Source organism: Amblyomma mixtum, chromosome 3 (assembly GCF_055824585.1).
Source record: "Amblyomma mixtum isolate Tamu chromosome 3, ASM5582458v1, whole genome shotgun sequence".
NCBI classification, from domain to species: Eukaryota; Metazoa; Arthropoda; class Arachnida; order Ixodida; family Ixodidae; genus Amblyomma; species Amblyomma mixtum.
This window is the reverse complement of record NC_143014.1, coordinates 147,143,433-147,170,693: the sequence shown is the minus strand read 5'-3', so window position 1 is coordinate 147,170,693 and position 27,261 is coordinate 147,143,433. Positions and strand designations below refer to the sequence as shown.

The 27,261-nt window shown below is 43.2% G+C and overlaps 1 protein-coding gene across 6 annotated transcripts; it reads left to right on the top strand.

The window, feature by feature from the left end:
• The first annotated feature begins 1,194 nt into the window (after nt 1-1,194).
• On the top strand, nt 1,195-26,665 carry qm (geranylgeranyl pyrophosphate synthase quemao). 6 transcript variants are annotated; one of them, XM_089581488.1, is made up of 12 exons: nt 1,195-1,288; nt 1,678-1,763; nt 2,290-2,358; nt 5,235-5,320; nt 5,802-5,965; nt 7,523-7,624; nt 13,887-13,947; nt 15,394-15,472; nt 17,893-18,109; nt 19,052-19,144; nt 20,377-20,491; nt 26,026-26,665. In XM_089581488.1, the coding sequence occupies exons 2-12, from the start codon at nt 1,719-1,721 to the stop codon at nt 26,099-26,101; spliced, it is 1,107 nt and encodes a 368-aa protein (XP_089437614.1). In that variant the 5' UTR covers nt 1,195-1,288; nt 1,678-1,718; the 3' UTR covers nt 26,102-26,665. The 6 variants fall into 6 exon arrangements, with proteins under 6 accessions (XP_089437614.1, XP_089437616.1, XP_089437613.1 ...); XM_089581487.1 differs by having other exon boundaries at nt 1,236-1,442; XM_089581490.1 differs by lacking the exon at nt 2,290-2,358.
• Nucleotides 26,666-27,261: the final 596 nt, after the last annotated feature.

Genomic DNA, 27,261 nt, shown 5'->3' with positions numbered 1-27,261 from the left:
CCTGGAAAGAATGCATGTATACTTTATTCACAGATTTTCGTGAAGAAACTCCGAGCATAAATATGCATGAACTGAAGAAAGGTGTGCACAGTTGGTCTGTTTGCACCGTTAATTTATGTATGACTATATATTTCTTTTCTTTTTTTATTTTGTAACATTAAAATGTGCGAGTCGAAGAATCGGCGGCAAAGACATTTGCATCGTTTGCAATGAGCCGAAACACGCGTTCTTTGCACTGGTGAGAACGGATATCTACCAGGTGTTTTTTTTTTTTTGAAGGTCCAACTTTAAAAAAAAAAGGGGGGGGGGGGGGGGGTTGCGATAAAGAGAAGCTTTTGCGGCTTAGTAATGTTGGCGGATGTCAAAAAACAGGCCAATCGTGCTAGCTATAGTAAAGTGATGAACTAATTCTAATAGTCAACTTTTTAACTCTTACCGATAGCTACCTGATTACAATTAGAGATTTGTAGCCGGTCGTTCGTAATAGCCATATCAGTTTCTAGCATTTCGAAAACGCGATTACCCTTGGCGCTGTGGCTGTGGCTCGACAAAATTTGGCTATTTCGACTAGTTACGCGCCCTGGAGGGGTTCCTTCACCTGTATGCTTTTCGAAAGCCCATGCATTTTGGTACGATGTAGCCAAATTATATGCACCATGTTCTGATGCTAGTGATTCCAGGTGGAGAGGAAAAGTCTACGAGATGGACGAACAGTATTTTCTTTCCTCTAAAATGACGAAGAAGCCCTTCTCCGCAGGAATTCAGCTGCTTTCCATTCTCGATTATCTGTGCGTCACCCTACATCCCCGCCCCTGACAGCGCGGTGAGGGTGACCACATAATGTTGGAAAGTTACTCTGTGTTTCTTTTTTGCCATAGTATGTTGTCTCTCTCTCTCTGTCTCTCTCTTATATTCTCTCAATGAGTTTGAACACAACTGAAAGGTACGTCAGAACAACGCACCTGAAGCGTTCTCTCTCCACTGTGAGCTGTCCCGTCGAGATTTACTCATACGATAACCACTGTCACTTAAACCTTGCAAGGGCTTCGGGCGAGGACAAGAAATAAAAAAGAAAGAGGTGTTTTTGTGTATCTCTGTAGGTGAGAGAACCACGACCGTGGAGATGTGTAGAGAACACAATGGGAAAACGATGGCAGCGCCGCGCAGCGGTCTATACTATAAATGCGCTGCGGTCTGCCAACCCTTCCTTGGTCTGCTTGCGCCACTTCGGTCGCTTCAGTCTCCTGGCGGTACTTGCCTTGGGAGCGTGCAGTGTAGGGCAGTGGTGGTAAGGCGGCTACTGGGTTTCTGTGCGCTTGCCTGCAGCTCCTTCTGTAGTGTGGAAGTAGTCGCGAATCAATGAACTTCGCGCATCTGCGGGAAAGTTATGCTTCGAACGTGCGATCTTAAGGAAGATCTGTAGCGTTGGTGGAGTTTTATGTGTGCGTGATTCTTGTGCACATCTTTATATTCAACGTATACACTTCTGCAGCTTGTGTGCAGCGTGTGCGTTCATCGTGCTCTGCATGGAAACATAAAATTTAGTTGTGAGGGGCAATGTTTTATGTGTTGTTTTCGCATCTACAGGCGCAATTTGTATTTTCACTTAATGTGTGTCATATTCATGCAGTCCGTATTCAGTGTGCCCATATTCACTCTGGTCATTTCTTTCCACAGTCGCGCGAAGAATCGGCTGTAATAGTTGAGTGAGCCGCGTCATGGAGAAGCATGGGCCGTCTATGACTTCCGAAGAAGTGGAAAAAGTAAGTGGTGCTTTCTGGCAGCTAAGTTGATACTGGAAGCGATCGAGATGCAGCTGGGATCTCGACAAATGTGCTTTTGCAAGAAATTGCTAAGCCGCGATCATATTTTGCTGCATGAAGATGACTCATGAACCTAAATCACGTTGATGTTAGCTCTTACCCTTCCTCTCTTTTCTCGTAATGCTTGCACAAAGTGCTGCATGAAAAGGGCTGCTCATACGTCTCGCATAGATGACGCCCACATTACATTCCTATCCAAGTCGATGCGATTCCTATTCGCTCAGTGTTTTGCTACTTTGCTCGCGGCAGCGAGAGCATGCAAAAAAAAAAAAAAAAACTGAGCGAAGGGGAGAGAAAGAAATAAGCATGTGACTGTTGGACTTGGTAGGTATCTTTCTGTCAGAACGAACGCTTTTGCAAAGTTTCCATTGGGATTTCATTCAAGTTGCCCGATTTCAACTTTCATGTTAACTGCATAAGGCATGCAACTGCTTACCTTTGGCTAGTAAGTGGAAAATTCTTTCAGGCAATACTTCAGCCTTATATATATATCGTCAGTATTCCTGGAAAGCAAATAAGGACCAAGCTTGCCCAGGTAAGGTTGTCATTTATTTACACTTTTAGCAATTACCTTTTTCATTTTTCTTCTAACATCTGTAAGTCGTATTTTGCTGACATAGATGATCGCTTAACTTCTACTGTTGTTCTAACATTTTACATCTGTGTAGTTATTGAAATTGCTGCCATTCTCAAGATACCTTAATGCAGCTCATTGAATCCTACTTAAAGAGCAGATGTCACTGCCACATAAATGACCGTATACAATATTATTGCAGTACTGAGGTAAACTGTTACTGGCAAACTCAAGTTCTGTCACTTTTGAGCGCGGTTGCAAATTAAAAAGATGACTGAGCAGGTAATGGGATTTCATATATGTGAAATCTGATGGTGACAGGCAGAATAGTTTAGGAATTTTAACATTGAAATAATCTACGAATAGTTGGAAAGTTGCATGACACCTTCAGCATTTTAGAAAGGTAGCACAGAAACAAGGTTTAAAAGTCTAGACATCTCATTTTAGTTGCAGGTTTTCTTCTCTGTAATGCTTCATAACGCATTAGAATACATGGATCACCATGCGTTATTCACCTGTGATCAGCAAATAATTTAGAATTGGATTTCTTCTATCATGCTGTCTCGGTTTCGGTTTAGTCAACTGAATGATGGCTGTGATGTGTAAGAAGTGTTTAGGTCACGTGAGGCGAGATGCCTCAACCGCTGATACATCTTTTGTTGTCATTCCAGAAGCAGGCTGACTTAAGCATTGCAGTGCATAAAAACTACATATCAGCAATTATATTGGTGTTTCTTAAACGATAGCATTAGAGGCCCTGTTGTGCAGAAAATCCGGCATTGGCGTTGTCTGTGTTGTGAGCGAAAAATCACGGGCATGACTCTGTCAGGTGGTGCCCAGAGAGCAACCCAGGAGGCAGGTGGGCCACCTAGGTCACGTGAACTTGGGGCATCATCGCAACCTGCCCACTGGATAGTAAGCAAACTTTCCACCGTGGCAGATGGCAGCTAAATTAATGATTGGTCGCTCGGAAAGAGCAACCTGGGTCACACAGGGCCCACTGCTTGAAGCACCTGCCGTCGTAGGGCAGTGTCACATCACTTAAAGCAGTATATACATCTAGCTTTTGGGTGTGTTTTTTCTTTTTTGTAATGAGGCTTAAGGCATTATATACACGGATTACCATGTGGTATCCTTCTACGGCTGCTAAATAATTTATTATCTAATTTCTTTCTCGTGCTGTTTCAGTTTCGGTTTCAACAGCTGAATGATGGCTGTGACGTCAAAGAGAGGTTACAGGTCACATGAGGCATGAAAAACTGCAATGTAATCAGTGCTTCTACATACGTTGTAAATTCAGCTCTTGAGGAAGGCTGGCTTCAGCACTGTAGTGAATTGAAACAATGAAGCAGCGATTATATCGCAGTTTTTCCATGCCTCACTCTTCAACGTCACAGCCATCGTTCAGCTGTTGAAACTGTTACTGAAGCAATGTGACAGAAAAATCTGATTATAAATTATTTAGCAGTCGTGGGCAAATACCACATGGTGATTCATGCATAGTAGTGTCTTCCGCATCATTGTAGAGAAGAAAACATGCCACCAAGTCTATACTGCTATAACCGCTGCACTGCTGCACCAGGAGTGGTATGGGGACTCCCAGGGATCTATGAATGTAAAGTAGAGTTCACCTTCTGCATATATGGGAATTTTCCCATTATGCTATCACGTCATACCCTTAACGCGGAGCTTAAGTGTCCCCTGCAATTTTTTTTTCATACCTCACTTGACCTAAGCACTCCTTATGTGTCACAGCCATCATTCGATTGACAAAACCGAAACAGCATATCAAAAAGAAATTAAATTATAAAACATTCAGCAGCCATAGGGGATTACCACGGGGTTATCCATGTATACTGGTGTGGAAGAAATGAGCTTGGGCAGAGCATGTATGCAAAGGCAAGATAACCACTGGTCCTTAACGGTGAGTGGATTCTAAGAGAAGGCAGTGTAACAGGGGGCAGCAGAAAGTTAGATGGGCAGATGAGATTAAGAAGTTTGTGGAAATATGGTGGCCACAGTTGATAAAGGACAGGGTTAAATGGAGAGACATGGGAGAGGTCTTTACCCTGCACTAGGTGTAGTCATACTGATGATGATGGCAACTGGTGATTAATGCATCATGTGAAAAAATAAAAGACTCAAGCAAAAATTTGGTGCCTAAACTTCTTTAAGCAAAAGGACAAGCGGTGAAACAAAGGCGCCGCTCTGTTTATGCATTGTTGTTGCACCATTTTTTTGATGTGTCCAAACATGAGCTGGCCCAACTTTTTATTATAAACATTTGCTTGGCACCTTGGTAAAAAGATCAACATAACTGCAGTTGGGGAATAGCACTGTGCATGCTCCGCTATGGACACAAATGTACGTGTAGCCTTTTCAAACCGCATACAGGGAGGGGCTGTGTGTCCACTCGAGCTAACCGAGGTGCTCAAGATGACTCTGCAGAAAGCACATTTTCAATTTAAATGTAATGGTTTCAGACAAATGCAGAAGCCCTTGTATACTGAGAGTTCTGCAAATAGAGGAACGCTATAAAGTGAAGATTAACCCATAGTTCCCCACTTCCTTTCACTACATCAAGCCCCGCTAGTAAGATTTTGTGTGCTGCCATAAAATTTGCTTGATATGCTGTGCAACGTTTACTGCTGCGATCCTAACAGCAATAGCAGGGCAAAATTGCAAGTACTTCTGTGAAGTAAATTACAGTTGAATTTTTTTTTATGCTACGTCTTTTGTAAGCTTTTGTGAGCCTCCTCAGAGCTGAAGCCATGGTTGTTAGCAAATTCTAAGGATTACTGTGTTGCTAATTTGTAATGTTTTTGTCATACTTCCAGGCATTCAACTATTGGCTGAAGATATCTCCTGAGAAGTGTCAAGCTGTATCGGATATTGTTCAAATGCTGCACAATTCTAGTCTCTTGCAAGTATCAGAATCTGTTGCGTGCATCTTTGTCTAACCTGAAAGCATCTAAAACTGTATGAAAGCATCTGTTCCTGAATTAGTTTTATGTAAGCAGAACATGTGAAGGCATATCGTGCAGCACATTTAAACTTTGAAGTTTGAAAAACAGCAGCTTTTTTTTTACAGTCCACAGTAAAGTTCTAGATGCAGTGCTGATATGGTGAGCTTTCCTTTGACGTGACCAGGTGGTCTAGGTGCCTGTTACGGAGTTTTTGAGGGCTGATGCACTCCTCTACAGTGCAGTAATTGTTTTTTATGTCATGTACGCTGCAGTGAACCAACAGCCCCATAAGCCAATAGCTAGATTGTGGTGTAGTACTGAAGGATGCTTTGATTGGTTTAATCTTGCACAAAAACTTCTGGCATGTCCATGTGCACTGCTTTTCAGGTTGTATCTATGGGCCTTGCAGTTTCATTTTTACCTTCTCAATTTTAACAGGATTGATGATATTGAAGACAACTCCTTGCTTCGGAGGGGTGTGCCTGTTGCCCATCATATCTTTGGTGTGGCTAGCACAATCAACTCTGCCAACTATGTCTACTTCCTCAGCCTTGAGAAGTGCCTGCAGCTGGGTGATCCTCAGGCCACGACTGTGTTCACTGGTGAGCCAGCTTACATCCTGTCCGGGCCTCCAGTCACAATAATGCAGGAGCAGTCTTGAGCTGTTTTGTGTCTTGGTTATTGGATCTCAACTTCACACAAAAATAAAGAGCTAAACCTGTGAGCATTGGGCAGAAAAAGAACGGAAAAATTAGTTTTCATCATTCAGTTTACATGTGACCCCGTCCGAATAAAGAAAAAATGAGCAAACCACATAGTCACCCTTTGAATTGTTGCTACAGTAGTCAGACCTTTAACTGTTCAAGTGAGTAGCATGGTGTTTAATTCAGCTTTGAAAGGTACTAATATTCTGGAATTTAATATTTTTAATGTATTTCAAAGCTTGGGAGGATATTAAGGCACTCCGTACTCACAGGATCATATGCATGGTGAAGAATCTGTATAGTATACAGCATAACTTGTGTAATTCTTATGTTTTCCACTTATCTTACCTCCGAGGAAGCAGTGATGTGCTCAGCTTTTCTGCCTAAAGCTTAAGCCATGGTTATCTTCATTAGTCAAGGCTGAAAGCAATGAAAGCAGATAAATAAACAATAACCTTGATGGCATAATGTTAATTCTACCAAAACTTCCAAGGAGAGGTTAATTGCTAGATTTTAGCTCTAGTGCCATATTTTCTCTATTCAAGATAAGTTTGTATGGTAAAAAATTAGTGTGTGCATGGCTACAGTTTGATGTGCAATTTTTTCATTCATGCTACTTGAAACTCAGCGACAAAAATGTTGCTAGCTGTGCCTATTTTCTGCGCAACTGCATGAGATGTAGCCTGCAAGTTTTCCTATCTTTTTATTCACTGTTGGAAAGAAATTGACTTCAGTTTTAAAATTATTAAAAGAGACAATTATTTACCTCACATTCACTCTGAAGGAAACGGTCACAACTGACACATCCCTACTGTTTTGTGTGCTGCTTTTTGTAAGTATATACTATAATCGCATCATGCAGCAGCTATAATGGAGGAAGTGAAGATTGAAGGATCATGAAGGGCAATGACTGGCTTTGTACTTAGAGGCAGTTTAGAGGCCGTTGAGGTTTGTCATGTACACTTATAATAAACTCTGACACGTCTCCAACCAAAAACTTAAATTTAAAACGCAGCGTTTCGGAACCAGCTCAGCTTCTTCTTCAGCTGGGGCAGTAGCTAGTGTCTTTGAGTATCCATGGAGGGGAGCAGGAGGTCAAAAGAAAGGAAAGCGGTCCTTTGACCTCCTGCTTTCCTCCATACATAGTTAAAGACGCTAGCTACTGCTCCAGCTGGAGAAGGAGCCGAGCTGGTTCCGAAACGCTGCGTTTTAAATTTAAGTTTTTGGTTGGAGATGTGTCAGAGTTTACTATAAGTCTTCAAACCCAATCAGACAGCCAAATCTATCAACATGTTTAGTTTTCAGTCATGTATACTACGAGACATTTTTGTACCTGCTGAAAGGTGTTTTTATACCTGCTGCTTAATGCAGGGCGAAGGGCTGAAGGTCCATGTGTTGCTCTGAGTTTGAGCAGTTTTTGCGAGCATTTTCTTGAGAATGCTGTGTTTTTTGTAGAACAGTGCCTAGAACTTCATCGAGGTCAAGGCATGGAAATATACTGGAGGGACAACTACATATGCCCTTCAGAAGAGGATTATATAACCATGGTCAAGCGAAGTGAGTCTCATAATGAATGTTGTACCATGTATAATAATCAGAGTATATTGACCATGTCTGTGTTGAAAGGTACAACTGAACTCCTTGTTACTGCAAATGTAAGAGCTTCTATTTCTCTTAGTGCTAACCTGAGATAAACGATGATGTGAAAGTGTATTGTGCTGGCAGCTCCCATCATGCAGTGCTTATTCTGGGGGTATGCATACAGAAAGGCTGCTGCTTAAAAGGTCTTAATAATAGTTTTTTTGCTGTGCCAAGGAATTAGTCATGATGCGAGCTTAAGATTGGGCTGCATTGAGCAGGACTGGTGTGCCACATCATGTTGTAAGCCCTGTCACATGGTAGTTTCTGCAGTGGGCAGTGTACCGATTCGTATTGGTTGCTAACCTTGTAAATATGTGAAGGATAGCTCTTGTTGTCAGGTGGCATTATTAATAAACCGTGTAAACCACGTTGATCACAAATAGTGACTGCTGCATGGGTTCTTAATTAGGTTATCGTGAAGCTGTGCAATGAAAAAAAAAAAGTAAACTGGAATGAACTCTTAATATATATTAAAAAATGGACATAGCTGCTCTTAGAATCGTGAGTAAATTTGAAGTAGCCAAAAGTCATTCTGGATGATTGGATCGGAGTAATAAAGTCAGTACAACATATTATACCTAGTATTAATGCGACAGTGTTAAGGGCCCCATGTCGCAGAAAAGCCAGTGTTGGCGGCGGCGTTGGCTGTGAGCGAAAAATCCCAGAAGCATTAATAAATAAAATCGAGTAGGAAATTGGTCGAGTTGGGGAATCAAACCAGGGCTTCCGGAGTGCGAGATGAGCACGCTAACCACTCCGCCACATCAGCTCGATGGTTTGGAATGAACAAAGGCGCATCTAGTGAATACGATGTTGCTTTTTAGTGCATTATTTCCTTTCCTCAAAAAAATCAATTTTCGATTTGTCCAACGGGCAAAGCGTCCCGCCGAACAGGCGATGGCGTTCCGTGGACTGGCGAAGCCTAAGTGGCCTCCAAATTTTTTATCTTTGCACTTTAAGTGCTTCTCCCATTCGAGACCAGTGTTTTATATATACTGTAATGCACAAACTTAGTCCCTGCTTTTTTCTGTTCTTTTATTGCCTGTCATACATTGGCTAAATGAACTTGCTTCCTGCACGTTTGTTCTTTTCATTCCTGGAAAAATGAACACTGGGGTCAACTAGAAGCAAAAGTTGTGGTTTACGAGCTGATAATAGCACCTAGTTCATTATGTACCTTTTACCTTTGTTTGTACCTGTGTCAGCGTACAGTGTGTACTGTGTAATTTGAGCTATGCTTCATAAAGAAAGTGGCAAATTATGCAAATGTCAAACTAATGCAGTGTTTGCACTGCATCATGCTTGTATTTTAATTTCTTGAACTGCTTAATATCAGTGATTAGGTGCTTTAGTTCCTTAGCGCTATTTAATATCAATGAACAGTTTGACTGCTGAAGGTGTGGGGCAAGTTTCGATCGGAAATTTGTTATGTTCGACAAGAGCCTTCCCAATCCACCCCTTCAGTATTCCATTTTTGTATTGGTGGTTTCCTGTGAAGGCTTTCTGATGCCCTGAACACAGGGTGTGATGCTGAAAATGCCATGACATGAGTGCCTGCTTTAGACACTGGCATGCATGGCAGCATTTGCTTAATAACCAGCCATTGCCATGCACATCTCAACATAGCTGCTGCTGTCTGTCACATTCTACTAGGCATAGGTAAAAACGAGATGTACGCGTTAAGAGACAAAGAGGGCAATGTTATTAGCAATACGGATAAGATAGTGAAAGTAGTCGAAAGAGTTCTACACAAATCTGTACAGTAACCAGTGTAGTCAGAACGTTAATGAGGCAGGCAGTAGTGGACAGCAATGTAACATACCACCAGTAACAAAAGAGGAAGTAAAGAAAGCCGTAGGAGCAATGCAGAGGGGAAAACCAGCTGGTGAGGATCAGGTAACAGCAGATCTCTCGAAGGACAAAGGGGAGATTGTGCTAGAAAAACTAGCCACCCTGTATACACAATGCTTTATGACCTCGAGTGTACCAGAAGCTTGGAAGAACATTAACATCATCTTAATTCATAAGAAAGGAGTCGTCAAGGGTAGTCTGTTTCCTACTAGGTATTTACTAAGTTAATTGCTAATTGAGTCAGGACAACCTTAGACTTCAATCAACCAAATGATCAGGCAGGCTTTCGTAAAGGATACTCAACAATATACCGTATTCACCTTATCAATCAGGTGATATAGAAATGCGCAGAGTATATAACCAACCCCTATATACAGCCTTCATCGATTACGAGAAAGCATTTGACTCAGTGGAAACATCAGCTGTCATGCAGGCATTGCGGAATCAGGGTGTAGAAGAGCGTTATGTGAAAATATTGAACGATATCTATAATGACTGCACAGCTACCATAGTCCTCCATAAAGTAAGCAATAAAATTCCGATAAGGAGTGAGTGAGTGAAAGACTTTATTGTCTAACAGAAGAAGATGACCTCATCCTATCCTCCGACGCTCTCTCTCAGTCGAGAGACTAGTGCCAGAAGGGATTGGGGTGGACAGGGTCGCCGCGTCAGATGCTGGCCTGGATTTCTTGAATCCTGGCGGCCTCTTCAGCCAGTCGGATGACGAGGAGCTGGTGCTCAGGGTCTGGGCTACGCTGCAAGGTCTCCCAGGCGCAGTGATGTGATAGCTGCGCCAATTGCGCCGATGTGCGCCAAAAGGCAAAACCTGCTACATCCTGCTACATTTTTGTTATTCTGCGCCAAAGCTGCTCCAAACGCGTATTTTCACATTCCGAAAGCAGTGCGAGGGGCAAGCAAAAGGTACAGAGAACGTTTGGCAGCTGAAGAAGAGCAGGCTGCCAAACGGCAGCGTGCCAATGTGCCCAAGATGACACCAAGTGATGCTGACAAAACCCTCAAGCTGGAAGTAGAAACAGCAAAGAAAATGCTGGTGAATGCAGAGCTGCTCATCAACAATGGCATAAAGACGAAGAATTTTGGTGATACTGAAAGTGGGCAGGCCTTGGTTGCTGAAGGGAAAACAAGGCTTTCAGCTGCTGTTGACAAAATGTCGCCTAAGACAGCCAACTAGGCAGTATTTTGCAGTTAAAGACTGAATGATGTTGCTCACAGAAAAAAGGCACAGAATAGGTGCACTTCTTTTTGATAGGCCAAGAAGCCGAAAAGTTGTGCTGTCGTGTACATAATTATTATTCAGTTCGAAACGTTGATAGTGTTTTTTTCATTGTTTTTCTGTAAGCTTGTGATCTGCATTCTAGTCATTTTTAAATAAAAGTTCCAGTGAATTCCTTGTTGTCCATTTATAACTGCTGTCCTATAGGGGCTTGGCGGCTATAACACAGGGCTGATCTATACTTGGTCGCATATAACACAGGGCTGATCTATACTTGGTCGCATAAAAGATTACATGACACTGAAGTTTTAAAATTAGTTATTTGGGCCAACATATGATGTTTCACTATTGCCTCTAATTTAATTAAATTATTGCCAAAACCACGATCTGATTATGAGGCACGCCGTAGTTTGGGACTCCAGAATTTGACCACCTGGGGTTCTTTAATATGCACCTAAATCTGAGTACACGGGTGTTTTTGCATTTTGCTCGCATTGAAATGCCCCTAACATCCTATTGAACAGCACCTTCTTGTTCCAAAAGGTTTACTCCTTATTTTACTATTTTACTTCTCGCAAAGTCAATTTTTTCACTTGGCAATGAGCTTTGAGCTGCTCCAAAAGCTTGTTTCCCTGCTCCAAAATTCCCTTTTGGCTGCTCCAAAAAGCTGCTCCAAAATGGCTTCAGCCAATCACATCACTGCAGGCGTCTACTATCTATTTTTTTCGCCCTGCCTGTGGATTGTGTGCACTCCCAAATAATATGGTCGAGGGTCCCTCTCTCTCCACATTTCTTACATATGTCATCTTCAATGTCTGGGACAATATGTTTAATTAATATTGGGTGCACCTAGGCGCCTGTTTGAAGACGTCTCCACGCCACCGCTTGCTGATTATTAAGATTCACACTGGGCGAGGGAAGCTGCCTGCGGTGTTGCCTGTAGTGCTGAGTTACTTCTTGATATGATATTAGTCGCCCTTCTAAAGGTGTCAGGCAGGGAGACATGATCTCGCTAGTGGTATTCACTGCCTGTTTACACGAGATATTCTGGGGCCTGAAATGGGAGCAGTTTGGGTTAAGAATTAATGGAGAATACCTAAGTAATCTGCGATTCGCTGATGACATTGCCTTGCTAAGTCACTCAGGACATGAACTGCAAAGCATGATCAATGAGTTAGACAGGCAGAGCAGAACGGTGGGGCTAAAGATTAACATGCAGAAAACCAAAGTAATTTTCAACAGTCTAGCAAGGGAACAGCAGTTCGCAATTGGTAGCGTGGTACTGGAAGTAGTAAGAAAGTATGTCTACTTAGGGCAGGTAGTGACCGCTGATCCGGATCGTGAGAGGGAAATAACTAGAAGTATAAGATTGGAGTGGAGAGCATATGGCAGGTTCTCTCAGATCGTGGATGGCAGTTTACCAATATCCCTCAAGAGAAAAGTGTACAACAACTGTACCTTGCCGGTACTCACCTATGGGGCAGAAACATGGAGGCTAACGTTCAGCTTAAGTTAAGGACAACGCAGCAAGCTATGGAAAGAAAAATTACAGGTGTAACGTTAAGAGACCGGAAGTGGGCAGAGTCGCGGGTTAATGACATCCTAGTTGAATCGAGAGAAAAAAAATGCGCTTTGTCAGGGCATGTAATGTGAAGGCAAGACAACCGCTAGCTTTTAAGGGTAACAGAGTGGATTCCAAGAGAAGGCAAGCGTAGCAGGGGGCAGCAGAAAGTTAGGTGGGTGGATGAGATTTAGAAGTTAGCGGGGATACGGTTGCCACTGCTGGCAAAGGACAGGGTTAATTGGAGAGACATAGGAGAGGCATTTGCCTTGCAGTGGGCATAGTCAGGCTGATGATGATGATGACTTGAGCATGGGATCTTATCATGCTTCATTCGCTCAGAGCATGGGGAAAGAACACCTTGAAAATAATGCTCCATCCATTAGGGTTTCCTTTGACACCCCTCAACCTTCCTATTGACACTTTTTGTGTATCTCCAGCATTTCATAAGGTAATTAGACTTAATTACCTTATTGAGAAATTAAAGACACTGCTTGCATGAGGCAAATGCCTGCTATACTGCTTCATTTTCACTCTTGCAGTGTGTAGCAGTTTTTCTTAATAATATCTTTGCTCAGGTTGCATGTGGTGCCCTTTGTATGGTATTGTTTTATCTTGTAATGAATGAAGAAACTGGTACTGGAATAGAGAATCACGGGCATTTGCAACTGTATTTTCCCAGCATATTTGAGCTTTCTGTGGCCTATTAGAATGTGAATGGCCTAATTGAAATGACTGGATTTGCAGTCTGCTGTATCACTAACATGGCTATTACCGGCATGGCCCACTGCATGCCTTCAGCGCTCACCAGGACATGAGTGCACATGTCATGAGCGTGCCAGCACTTCATCAATAGACTTTTTCAAAGAGGTCGAAGAACAGCTGTGAACAATTGCTCGTAGAACAGGAATGAGTTGCTCCCCCACACTTTCCCCACAACCCCAATGCCAGCTGGGCAATAGCCAATAAATGTTCCTCCATGCCACTCTGCTAAGCCTACGTGCCCCCTTACTTCAGTGGCAACATAGATGGGATTCCTCTCGGGCATGGCACTGTAGAAAAGGACCGAGAGGATGATGTCGCATCCACCATTAGCTGGAGAAGTACAAGATATGCCCGGAAGCTTAATTTGAGGCCCATGATGCCACTGACTCTGGAAAGTGCTGTGCGCTGTCCGTGTGCGTGTGCTGTTCGTGTGTGCATGTGCAGTGTCTTCTATCATTGATGATGTCATTCACATCCTGCAAGGCATTTTGGCCTGCTGCCACCATTAACAGTTTAACGTACGATGCCATCATCGGTTAACTTGCAGAGCACTTCAGCGTGCAAGTGAACGAGATTGCTTGCAGTGAGTTTTACTTTCTTTAAACAATAGCAAGAAGATGGTGTGAGTGCTCGTGACATGTGCTTTTGTGCCTTGATGAGCGCAGTAGACATACATTGGGCTATGCCACCAGTACAGAGCTATCATATAAATTACATATGCTTATTCTGGATAGCAATGACTGCTTTCTACTTGTTATTTTCTTTAGAAACTGGAGGCCTTTTTGGACTTGCTGTGCGTCTAATGCAGCTCTTCAGTGAAAACAAGAGGTAATATAAGTTCCATTTGAGAGTGCTTTGACTATTGCCAGTTAGTTGTGCAAATATTGTTTGATGATTTTTGTTTACAACTCAAAGGGGTCATAGTATTTTTGTGTAATCTTTCTGAAAGTTAAATTAGTAAGTAACAATAATGAGTGTGTTCGAAGCTGGTAACGAAGTAAGCTGTCAGGGACATTTTTTTTAAGTTTCAGAAAGAATTGCGGGTCATATGTGTCCAATAAATGCACCATTGTTGCAGAGAAGCATTTTGTGGATCATCTGGCTGTGGTTCAAGCTATTTGTTAGGTGAGAGAGGCCGAAGTTCATTCTAGAAAATTACCCTAACATTCTTTTTGACTACTAAACCTTGATGAGCTGGTTGAATAGTAGTGAAATATCACTTTATTATAATGGAAGAAACTTGTTTGGGTGCCAGAGTACACTGCCTATGTGAAAGGAGCAGAAAAATTTAGTGGGTGAGTGCTTGTCTAGTAGATGAAACTTGAATAGAGAACTAGAGTGGCTCAAGATTACAGTATTCAGAATTTCAGTACTAGCCTTTCCTCTTCCTTACCACGCTCATTGGGTATTGAACACTGATGAGCAACTGTAGCCAAGTGCCATTATGCATGCTTTTCATTTACCGCTGTTTCTTGTCTTGCGGTTACTATAAGCATTGCAGTTTCTTTTAATTTTTTTTTTTTATAAACATGATGGTTTACAGCAAGAATTCACTGTAGTAAAATTATTTCATTCAGCTGTCACATTTCGTGATAGTTTGCCTTTTGCAAAAAGTAGTAAAAATTATTTTCTTACACTGTAAATTTTATGGACATGAGTGGTTGTGGTGAACCAGCAGGACAAGATGAGCATTTCTGCACACAGTCTAGAAGGCTATTTCATAACTTGTTACCCTAGTCATGACTGAGATAGCACTTTTTTTCTTTATGTTGTCTTAGGACTTCATCTGTTGATCACTAAGTTTTGAGTTTCACTGGTTCTTCTTTTGTACTAGATTTTAAGAGCACTGTAGGGATTTTGAACAAGGTTATGAAACATACGTCTCGTGTACAATGCATGACAGTGACTTACGTAATGAGTTTCAAGTTCCTTTTTTTTTTGTGCTTCTTAAACACTTCACCAGCAGTTCAGATGCTTGTTGCCAGTTTTGTCGGTAAAGCCTAGCATGTTTTGGGTTTTGTGCACTCGTGCAGTCCCTTTGATGCAGGAGTGTATTTTAGAGTGCATCAGTAATGGTTATTGGATTTAACAGATAATTCTTATTCATAATTATATCTTTTGAAATCTGGCATATTCAAAGCAGCGTAATTTTTGCAACACATCTCCGAAAATTTGTGAAGTGAAAAGTGGTTAGTTGCACCACCTTAAAATATTGTCTGTTTTCTGATGGTAACAAAAAAGTAAATATGCTACTTTTTAATTCTTTCATTGCAGTGACTTCACTGAATTGATTGGAATTCTGGGGTTATACTTCCAAATAAGGGATGATTATGCCAACCTGGTCCTTAAAGAGGTGGGTTCATTTTTTAGTGTAACTTGCTTTGCTTTTTCTCAGACACTTCTCAGAAAAGACTGGGCTGTTCTGTCTTTTATTATGGCATGGACAAATAAAAAATTTCTATGCTCAGTAGGCTGTAGTATCTAAAATAGAGACACATGCTTTGTATTGCATGAGTAGAAGCAGCATGCCCTTTCCACATTTAATCTTGAAGAACTTTTAGAGGCATTAAAATGCCAGTCGTACAGGTTGTCGCATGCTGCTTATATGAACCTCAAAGGTCTCCTAACCTCTCCCTCCATCCTCTTGGAATTCATTCCTTTACTCCATGGGTTCGGAACCCAGGTGTTCCTTGCAGTGCATTTTGGGGTTCTTCAAGCACCTAAATCTATGCATGCCTCAACTCCCACCTTCCTTTACCCACTTTATTGTGGGGCTAATCACACTGTAATTGTTCATTGCAGACTGGTTCACTGTGTGCTACCAGTCATTATTAATTGAATTTGGGCATTTTTTGAGGTGCTGTGTGTCTGCATGCTTTTTTTTTGTTGGCATGCATGTCAGGCTGGAAGGGATGGAAACCAAGACACGCAGTGTTCCTCAGCAGTTTTTGAAAGCTGTTGGTGTTCCCAAAAGCTAAAGTAGTGTAAACGTTTTTTGTGACAGCTCATTGATAGCAAAGTTACAGCCATTATAGTCGAGCAGCTTTGCCGCGCTTGTCTCAACTGTGCCCTCTCCATGATGGCTGCTCTCGCATGCCAACTGGCCCTTCAGAGAAAAATTTCAGTTCCTGCTATCTAGGAAGATCCATGAAACTATGTCAGAAGTCCATCTCATAAGCCCATCTGTACTGTGGCTGGTGGGCATTAACTGTCATCTAGATGCACCATGCATTGCATTATGCATGTGTAAAGCATGATTATCACAACAGGGCTGCGGAGCATGGTGCCATGCGAGCAGTGAATTCAGAGTGCTTGCACTCACTGCCGGAAATGTGTGCGTGCAAATGTTTAATAAAGTTGTCACACAAAAAGAACAGATAAAGTGAAAATACGATGCAATGCATAGGTCTCAAAGAAACATAAAGAGGTTAAAAAGTGAAGTCAAAGTGCTTCTTTTTTTTGTTCAATAGAGAATAGCGCAGAAAAAAGAATGGAGCTGCTGAGCGCGAGCAACCAGGCACAGGAAAAGCATGCCACTTGTCTGCCAGGACGCCCTTTGCGTCGCTTCCAAAAATAGAAATGGGAGATTTATTACGATGAGAGGAAGTGTGACTGTGGGAAAGCGTGAGCTGGAGGAAGTGTGGAGGGGGAAGACTGAGCTAGGCAATTCCTTGTTTTCTACTCTACACATTGGAATGAAATATTGTGGACATGTTCTTGAATGGTTGGGGAATGGACTGTGACAGTAAGCCGAAAAGGCATTCTTTTTGCTCAGATATCATGAAATTTGTCCTGCATATCCCTTTTAGTTTCTTTCACTCGGTAGTACCTCAATATAGCAAACAATTTTTGGCCATATTGAACTCTTCCAAAACATACTGAATGCGGTTGGACATAGAACGGATATATCAACTCCCTAGCGCCAAGCCATGCCCACTCCATTGGCAAGTGGCAAGCTTCACTGCACTGCATGCATGGCTGGTCGGACGCGCCGGTAGCACCACGGAAGGTACAGTAGCATGGACGGTTGCTGCCTTGCCTCAAGAAAGTTATATCAGTTATGCCTAGTTTGCAGTATTCTGTGGTGCAGTTGCACGGAGGTGGTAAAAATGTAGGTGCTACCTGGATGCTGTAGCTTTTGGACCAGCATGCCCATTTTCCACACACCACCGTCATGTGGTAAAGCCACCTTGGCTGGCACTTGGACTGTTGCCGTCGTGTGCTGAAGGTGCTGTGCGAGTAAGCCAACGCAGCTGGTGTTTGGCGTTCTGCCTTTTGCGGCCTCGCAGTTGCCACAAAAGACATTTGGCAGTAAGAATTCGCAAATTGCGCATAAAATTCTGTAAGGTGTCACAGTTTCTAGTAAGATTCCCCAGAGTTGCTGTCACCTTATTCACTAAATTGTGCTTTTTGACAAAATTGCATTATACGAATTTTGTAACTTCGATCTGTTTTATGATTCTAGACCAGTTCGCTTTAATGAGGTTCGACTGGAATACACGTTCTATAGGGGGTATTGCCATCACTGACAAACGAGTTGCCAACAAAGTGTGGAACGTATCTCATTTACTTGACTGGCACTTATGGCACTTATGTAGTACCCCCTTATGTAATACCCCCAGTGGGTCTTTAAGGTATTAAAATAAAAAAAATTAAAATAAAATAAATCTAGAGCCATGGGGTAGTGATTGCTCTTGGTCTAGTTTTACCTGTTTGAAAACTGGTGCAGATCACCTTGAGTGTGCCCACACGGCAATGCCTTCTGTGTTGCAGTATACAGATAACAAGAGCTTCGCAGAGGACCTCACGGAAGGAAAGTTCTCTTTTCCCATTATTCATGCAATACAGAAGCACCCAGAAGACCCTCGAATCATGAGTATCCTTCTTTGGGCAAAGCAAAGATTTGGTCTACAGTCTTGGGCTAGTTGGCCCATAGCTATGGAAGTAAGAACACCAGAAGAACAAGTTCCAGAGCGAGTTGGACAAGATGGTATTAAATGAGTTTGATATTCCTGTGCGTTTGTGTTTCAGCACTGTTGCCTTTTTTTTAAGAGAGCAAGTTATTTTCTGTTAGGAGAGGAAATGTTACAAGTGCAATATTTTTGGTGCAAAGTGTTTAATGTATGTCACCACTTTCAGAAGATTAAGCAAGGCATTTCCTCGTTCTCTACTCTACACATACAAATGAAACTTTGTGGATGTTGAACAGTTAAGGAATGGACTTCAACGTTAATCTAATAAGGCATTTTTTTTTTTTTGCTCAGATATGACTTTTTTCTCTGTATATCCCATTTAGTTTGTTTCACTCAGAATTTTTTTTTTTACTTTAGTTGGTCTTTTGTCTTGCTCTCTGGTTTTTTCAGGGTGTGAGGTTAGGCCACTTGGCAACTATAGTCAGATACAGCTTAAGTCTGCAGTGAAGCTCTGCCCACATTCAGGACCGCTGTGCAGCATTCTTCCGCGACAAAAAAGTGGTTCATTGTTGAAACTATTCTTGTTTACTAAACAAGAAGGTTATCAGCAGAAGAAAAAAATTATTAGCTCTAGAATTTTAGTGTTTGACTTGATTAATATCATCAGACATTAAATAGCTGATTTCATTTACTGCTGAGATTGGCCAGTGGAGTATTACAGGACGCCACGGACCATGACCCAGTGTTTGTTACTGTTGTTTTTTAAAGTTGTATCTTACTATAGGCATCAGAACTAAACAGCAAAGATGGGGCAAAGAAGTAATGACATTGCTGTGTTCACTTCATGTCATACCCTTTTTGTGTTGTCATCACTTTTCTGAGATATCTATGTTATTGCGTTTTGTACACTACATTGCTGATTCCTGTATCTAGTACTTTGACCATTGCAAAAGAAGCTTATGACAGATAATTTTTTTCTTTTTTTTTTTACATCTTTGGCCCGGTGCTTCTGGAATAAGCATGGTCTGCACAGACACTGCTACGTAATGGGCCACCTGCTTGCTGCTTGGCGTTCCCCAGCATAAATGAAAAACAGAAAGGAAGTATAGCAGGTAACTTCTAGCTGCAAATTTTTATTTCGTAAGAGCAGTGTTCCAGGGAGCACCCAAATAGGCTTGTTTATTTAGGTTCAGTAAACTTTGCAATAAACTTTTGAAAGTTTATTTCTAACTGATAGGCCTGCTGAACCATGGGGTAATTAGTAGTGACCGTATCTGTGAAAGCATGTGGTGCTCAGTATGCTCAATGGTCAGGTAATTGCGGGTGAATGTATTACTATTTCCAGATACTAATGTTGCAAAGTTTTATGTGCAAGTATTCTGGAGCATTGATTGGTACTATGACTGCCCAAGTTGTTTAACACCTCTTCCTGCAACTGTTTCTACCCGGTGCTGCAGTGCAGTGAAGTTGAAGGGCAACGAGTTCATTGTGAGGAACACAGCTGCTATCAAAATTTCTTTCTGGAGTGAAATACAGGTGAAATAGCTAATTGCTATGAAGGGCACCTAGAGTTGTTCCTAACTGGTGCCAGAATATAGTCTGCTGTGTCCCTAGTATAATACAACTTTCACTATTAGGCTGCTCAGCTCTTGGTGTAGCTCCCATGTACGTTTGTTCAGTTCAGCCTCTTATTTGCCTGCCCAAAGTTAAAGCTGTGCACTCAGTTCAGTTGTGGGCATGATGTTGTGAACTTTGGGCATAATTTTTATCAGTGAGAGTCCTTTAATGTCAGTTTTTCGAGAAACCCAGTGAGAGTCCTTTAATGTCAGTTTTTCGAGAGACCTTATGCAGGGAACAATGTGTTGATTCCTGGTGATTGAAAGGTCACTTTTTTCCCTGTCACCCATTGTTTCTGCTGCAGCTGCCCTGGTGCACGGAGTTCCAGTTTGGCTCTTGTGAAACCAATTGGCACTGTTAGGTAGGAGAATGCCAAATACCAAAATGTGTATTCCCCCTAGAGCTGGGCTTCAAACTGTGCGGCTTCATCAAAACTGTGGTGACCCTTAGGAACTGTGAATGTTGTCTCATTTAGTGACTGGCCCATCTTTATAAGCTATATTTCAAGGTTGTTTTTTTTTCCCCCTTTATTTTTTAACTCTCTGTTCCATACCTGTTAGTGCTTTGGTGAGTTCTGCTCACCACAATCTAATTCTGATACTCTGCTGGCTGCAATCCAAACTGTTCTAAATGAAAACAAGTGTCATAGCTAAGTTGACGATCTCGGTCATGCCTTTCACCCTTGAAGACATCAGGAATTTTTCTTTGACCTGAACCTTCCCAAAAGACATAGTGAAGAAGCGTACCACTGACTTGGAAATCAAGAAGTATGCTGTGGATGTCCTTGAAAAATTGGGTTCCTTTGCCTACACCAAGGAGATCTTGATGAAGCTGGACACAGAGTAAGTGGGAAACACCGTTTGGTGGTCTCCATGTGATCAGCAGTAATGTGTTTGACTTTTTGTGTGATTTTTTTTTTTAACTCATTGATGAAAATGCTAGCCATCATTTTGAAGTTCATTGGTAAGTCTTCATCTAAGCCTGTGAGCTTTTCAAAGCAAGATCAGTAAGGAGTTTTAATGAAGTATTTGTAAATTAGTGCTTGGACTGGTTTAATATTGCGTTTCAGCACCCTGTAAAATAAAAAATATCCTAATGCAGCAGTTTTCTTTTGTGAATAAAAACATGAATTCCCCTTTTTCTATGCTGAAATAGTGGGGTGCCAAGCCTGTTTTTGTGTATCTTTCAGTCTTATGCTGAAACATGGAATCATAAACTGGGGTAGGCAGCGAATGCTATTTTAGCTGGTGTGTCAAAAGACAAATAGTGTACACAGGTACAATCACCTAATTCAAAGAAATAACTTTCATTGATGCTTGCTTATCACTTAAGGTGCCTCTGGAGAACTGTCAGTTAGTAAAATTATTCAAATTTATTTTATTGCTCTTTATTAATTCTCTGTGCGGGACACAGTTGAGCAGGTTCACCAAGTGTTCTGCTAGTTGAAGATTGCGATTACTGGTGAAATATTTACAATAAGCATTAGAAAAGCAAGTGCCCTTGCACATGCATAGCACAATAGTTTTAATGCCAATCAAGTTTCCAGGCTCTATATATCTATGCGACATACAGGGTCTGTTCTGAAAGTAGTAGGACTGGTTTTTTCCTGGGCGAACGGGCGGACGAGAGGCTGTCTGCGCATGCAGGATCGTTGAAGGGGGATATTGGGAATGCTGGGGAAAATCGCAGTAGGCTCTCGGCCGTTGAAGAGAGCAGGTGGCTTGTACTGTGAACCCCTGTCGAAACGTCTCGTCACGCAGAATCGTCGAACGTTTACTGGATCAGCGATACGCGATCAAATTTTGAGTAAATCTTGGTAAAACGAGCAAAGAGACTCACAACATGATTAAGGAGGCCTACGGTGACGCTTTCATGGGTAGATCAGGTGTTTTTTGAGTGGCACAAGCTTTTCCGAGAAGGTAAGGAAAGAGTGGAGGAAGACGACCGCTCCAGGCGCCCTTCGACCAGCAAGACCAACGAAAATGTGTAGCGAGTGAAACATTTACTTAACAGTGATCGTAGAATGAGTATCAGAATGATTGCTGATGACTTGAGCATTCCTCAAACCCAAGTTTTTGAGATCGTGACAAAAAACTTATCCATGAGGAAAGCGTGCACGAAGTTGGTGCCGGGAGTGTTGTCAGAGGAGGAAAAGGCCAACCAGTAGGATCTTCTTCATCATGTGAATGAGGACCCCGATTTTTCGCCCCGCACAAGGCGGCAACGCTGCCTCAGCACCCCTACAGCCTCGACTTGGCCCCGCCAGACTTTTTTCTATTCCCGAGAATAAAATCGACGCTCGAGGGGAAACATCACGGATCGGTAGAGGTGGTTCAACAGGCCGTGACGAGGGAGCTAAACAGCATTCTGGTCCAGGCGTTCCTGGAGGCGTACGAAAACTGTAAAACTCATTGGCAGCAGCGTGTAGGTGCAGAAGGGTGCTACCTTGAAAAATTGTAATCGTTTGTACTATTGTCTTGAATAAATTTTGTTTAAAAAAGTGAGTCCTACTACTTTCAGAACAGACCATGTATGTTAGGTTGATAGAAAAAATATTGTGGTGCGAAATGTGACATATGTCTCGTGAGCATAATTGGATGCGGAAGGTATACCTAACCTGCAAAAGTGCAAATGTTCATTAGATTTCCACTACATTTAACACATGAGGGGCTGTTGTCATAGGGTAGATGATGAATAGATGTGATTTTATGTCTTGACATTTGACCCTTGAAGGTATGTCCATTTGATGTTTCTAGTTTGCTGGGGTGACTGTACAGACAGTGGTGATCTTGTGATTGGCAGTAAATAGAGTGGCATGCTTGGCTGCAAATAATTTTTTTTTTTGAGTATTTTCAGTATAAAAAATAAAGCTTAAATTCTCAGTTGCAGCAGCTCTAAAGCAAAACCTACATTGCTGCTCACTGAATTTTGTGATGTTTTCTCAAAACCTTGCACCACTTATAATCTGGCTAGAAGACGGCTGTAGCAAAAAGCATTCGAAAACTAAGGACAAATGTGTGAGAGTGAGGGAAAAACACCTGCTACCCAGTATGTGCAAGCTTGCTGATGTGGTGTGTGGAAGCTGGTGACAGGCTGAGGACGATTATCTTGCCCTCTATAGTTACCTACGTTGCGCTAGAGCAGGTTGCCACTTTGTGAGATAACACTGCTTCTGAAGAGCAAATTTCAGCTGCAGCTTGAAGTATCACCTTGGTGTTTAGACATAGTCTTCCTGAAGAAATGAGCTGCTAGACTTCTTGTAGCAGTGCTGATGAAATTGTATGTTAAAACGCATTTTTTATTGCTCCAGCTACTTGTTCCCAGAGCCACAAAAATAGGATGTAAAACTAATTCCAGTTCAAATTTGCACCTGAAAAAATGCTTGCAGCATATACCGTATTTACTCGCATAATAGGCGCACCCCTAGTTTGGGCACGAAAAATCAGATTTTTTTTTATTTCCGCGCATAAAAGGCGCACCCCGAACTTGGCACTGTGATTAGTACTGTATTTACTCGATTGCAAGCCGACACCTCGCCACCCCCCCGCTCCCCAATCTTTATTTTAACAAAGCTTTTGCTGAACTGACTACTAGTCCTCACTAGTGCCGCTGCGGACCCACAGCACGTACAACGACATCGCGTAGAACAGCCGCACACAGTTTTCAGGGATGCTCACTTTAAGCGTCTGTTTGGAAAGCTTCATCTCCAGCCGGAAACGTTCCCGACTTAGGCCCGCGAAAACCTCGGCGCTTGGAGTCGCGTAGGAAAATTTAGGGACGCCGCAGTCGCAACTGCCCCACTTCTCGGCCACGTCGTATTTTCCGACCTGCCGCACGCTAGCCGTGTAGCTGTTAAGGTGCTTGGCCGTCGAGCTAAAACAGCAACGCTCCGCGGCAAAGCCATAAACCGCGATGAACTATCGCGCTACCGCAGACATGGAGGAAGAAAAACTAGGAGGGAGCATGACGTCACAATCTTGAAGCCTAGTCATAAAAAATATAATGGAAAGCATCATGGGAAATAGGCCCTCACGTGACAAGGCAGTGGTAGCTCTTAGCCGGATTTCGGTTTCGGTTTCGCTCTCTCGCTGTACGAGCAACTGCGCGACCATCTGCTGGCGTTCACTGACGGCTCCGTGGTGAGTGCAACTCGCTCGCCGCAGCAGCCACCATCCCCGAGCGACGCGTGCGCTGACTGCGGCGCAGTGGAGACATCGGAGCACATGCTCCTTCGCTGTACCGCTTCTGCAGTGCCGCGTCGCGAGATTCTCGCGGCCTGCAGGGCGCTGGGAATCATCCCGGACAGTCTCGAAGCGCTCCTGTGGCCGCGCGGCACTGCGCGCACCCGTGATATTCTAGCCTCTATACCCGTGACAGAACAGTGGTGAGCTTCTGTGCGTTCATCGAGCAGGCGGGCTTGACTTTCCGCTCTCTCTTCGCCAGGTAGTGCACGCGTGACACGAACGCTCCGTGGGTGCTACCTCGGACGGTATACGCGGCCGGGCGCCTCACCCCGGCCGCTAGTGCAGTGTGCCGCGCGCGCGATTAGTCCGAGACAGGACGCTACGAGCGCGCGGCTATGTATACATACAGTTTATTTCTTTTTGTAAGTGATTGTGCGCAGTGGCCGGGAGACCCCGCGCAGGGGCAGACGTAAAGCCGCCAGCACTCTCTCTCGACAGCGAGAGAGAGATAAATGCTTCACTGCTGCATTTCACGTCGGAACCGCCTATGTGCGCGAGCGTATTCGGCACGACTTGTGCCTCGAGAATAGCGGAGAACGGCGGGCCCATGAGCGGGCCGAAGTCCGCCTGCCCGAGAAATAGAATCTTGCGCAGCGCGCCGGAGCGCTCGTTCAACACGTCCGTCCGCCGTGAGCGCTCTGGAAGCCGCTGCGCCCTTTTTTAGAGGCTCGTTTCTTCGCCTACTCTCGAGTTCTCCGCTTATAGCATGCGCTGAAATAAACGCTCCGTATGTGTGTATAACGACGAAAGGAATTCCTCTCCATTCTCTTTATGAACCACAGTTGAACAGTGACGAGGTCGCGGCCGCACCCTTTGATGAAAAGTTTACCTGCAGTTTTCTACAGTGCACTCAAGAACTCAAGAGTGTAATCAACAGAAGTGTTAAGACGCGGACTCGAGCTTGGTACGCATTCCGCCAAAGCAACACAGGCGCTGCGCTTCTGCGCTACTTTGGAGCACGGACGTTCACTAAAAAGCACCGCTGGCTGGTAGTCTGGTAACTGTGGAGGAGGGCCTATTTCCCATGAGTCAGTGCGCAAAAGGGCCCTCGGCAGCGGCGTCAGAGGAGGATGGCTTGCAGAGGCTGAGCGCACTCTCTCCTAGTTTTTTTACCTCCATGACCGCAGATCCCGGCACTTGACAGCAACAAAAAAAACAAACAAAAAAAAACGAGCTGGAGATGCTGATGGCGATATGGATAGCGAAAGCGCGCGGCGCGGCGGAGGAAAACGTTGATGATGATGATAAGCTCTAAATCGGGCGCCCTCCGTGGGTGGCGTCTGGAAGCTCCTGTGCGCGTGTGTGGCCTCCGCGATCAAGCGCCCGTTGCGCGCAGCCGGAGCCGATCGCAGAGGCCTCGGCGCGTGCATTCCGAAGGCTATTCCCGCGTAAAGGCCGGTTCACATGCAAGCGACTGAGCGATTGAGCGGCGCGTCGCTGCGAAAATTTCCAACTTGTTGAAACCTAGCCGCTCGTCGCAGCGACGACTCAAAACAGGTTTTTCCGTCGCTGCGGCAGATTTCGCTTGCATATTCGCTCCCATGTGAAACAGGCTTAAGTCAGGAAAGTTTCGGTGCGGACCTTACACGGATCTTTTTTTTTTTTAATAATTTCTTCGGGAAAACGGGATGCGGCCCGTACACGAGTGCGTTTACGTGGTGTGTTCAATTTTGAGAGTCGAAAAATTTCCGGAAATTTTACCCCGCGTAATAGGCGCACCCCGAACTTTGAGCCGGATTTTCTGGAAATAAAGTGCGCCTATTATGCGAGTAAATACGGTAACATCTTCTATACAGTCTAGTGTACTGATGTGGGTAATGCCAAGTGGTCTGAGATTTTTCTCCATTGATTCAATTCCTTCTCTTTTTGGAGACTTTCACAGACACAAAGTTTCTGAAGTTTTTGTTTAATTTCTTATAAATGATTGCTTATAAATGAAGTGCTTTGTATTTGGAACGTTCATGCAGTGGATAAGCCTGTATGAACACTGTAAATAAAGTGACTCAAGGTTTCTCATCAGACTTTAAGGGCACTCTAGCAGTACATGAAGGGTTAACCACCTGCTTTAAAAGTGTTGCAAATTTGGGGCACGCTTGAAACAGGATTGATGTCCTTTACACCTATCTTTGCAGTGCACGGAGAGAGGCTGAAAAGCTTGGAGGAAATCCTTATATAGTTCAAGTCCTCGATGAACTGAAGAACTGGTGAAAGCTGTTTTGGCTAGACCAGTTTATGTTCGTGGCGTTCTTGTCCCAAGTACCATGCACTCGAGTCTCACTGTACTTCTCCTTTCAAAGTACTGTGCATGCACACAAATGCAAACTGTGAGGCATCCATTGTGTATACACACTCAATTCATCCAAATACTAGTCTGTGCACCTAGGTCTATGCAGTAGAAAGGTGCCATCCTTAGACGTAATGGTGAAGCAGTTTGCGGCGATTTTTTGATACTAGGTGAGTTGCTTGGATTTAGGTGTGCCACATTTTAACCAATGATGCGGTTTAAACTTATGTTTAAAAGTCATATAAAGACAGATTCTTTATATAAATTTTCAGTGCTTTACTGTTTTGTCTAGGAGCCAAAAGGTAAATTATAGCATAGCAGCCGTATAGGCTGTTTTATTTTACGTCTTGTTTTAATGTGCCCCAAAGTCCATTTGTAAAACAGATTCAGCCGTGTTTGAGATGGATGTTAAGTTGTTATTTCAATGTATATAATTTTTTATTGTTACTTGAAAATAAAGTGCAACTGTGTTGCCAAATTTCTACTTTCCTATGTGCATCTGTTGTAAAAATAACTGAGCAGTTGCCATCTGGATGCAAGCCAAGCATGTAGCAGAGGGTCATGCTGTGAGCAAACATCATGGTGTAAAGGAAGAACGTTGCAGATCTTGTCCAGCAAGTCCTTACTGGAGGGCCCATCTTGATGCATGCCCATAGTTTTGCATCTAGTCTTAAAGGACTATAAACACTAGATTTTAGTTGATGCATTAGACATCAGAGTACATGGATCACTGCATTTATTTGCCTACAACTGCTAAATAATTTATAATTTAATTTCTTCTGTCTTGAAAATTGAAAATTGGTTTGAGGAAAGGAAATGACGCAGCAGCTGTCTCACATATCTCGGGGGACACCCGAACCGCACAGTAAGTGAAGGGATAAAGGAAGGAATGAAGAAAGAAGGGGCGTAGTGGACGCCTCCGGAATAATTTCGACCACCTGTGGATCTTTAACGTACACTGACATCACACAGCCCACGGGCACCTTTTTGCATTTCGCCTTCATCGAAATGCGGCCACAGCGGTCGGGTTCGAACCTGGGTACTCCGGCTCAATTGACGAGCACCTTAACCACTGCTGTTTTGG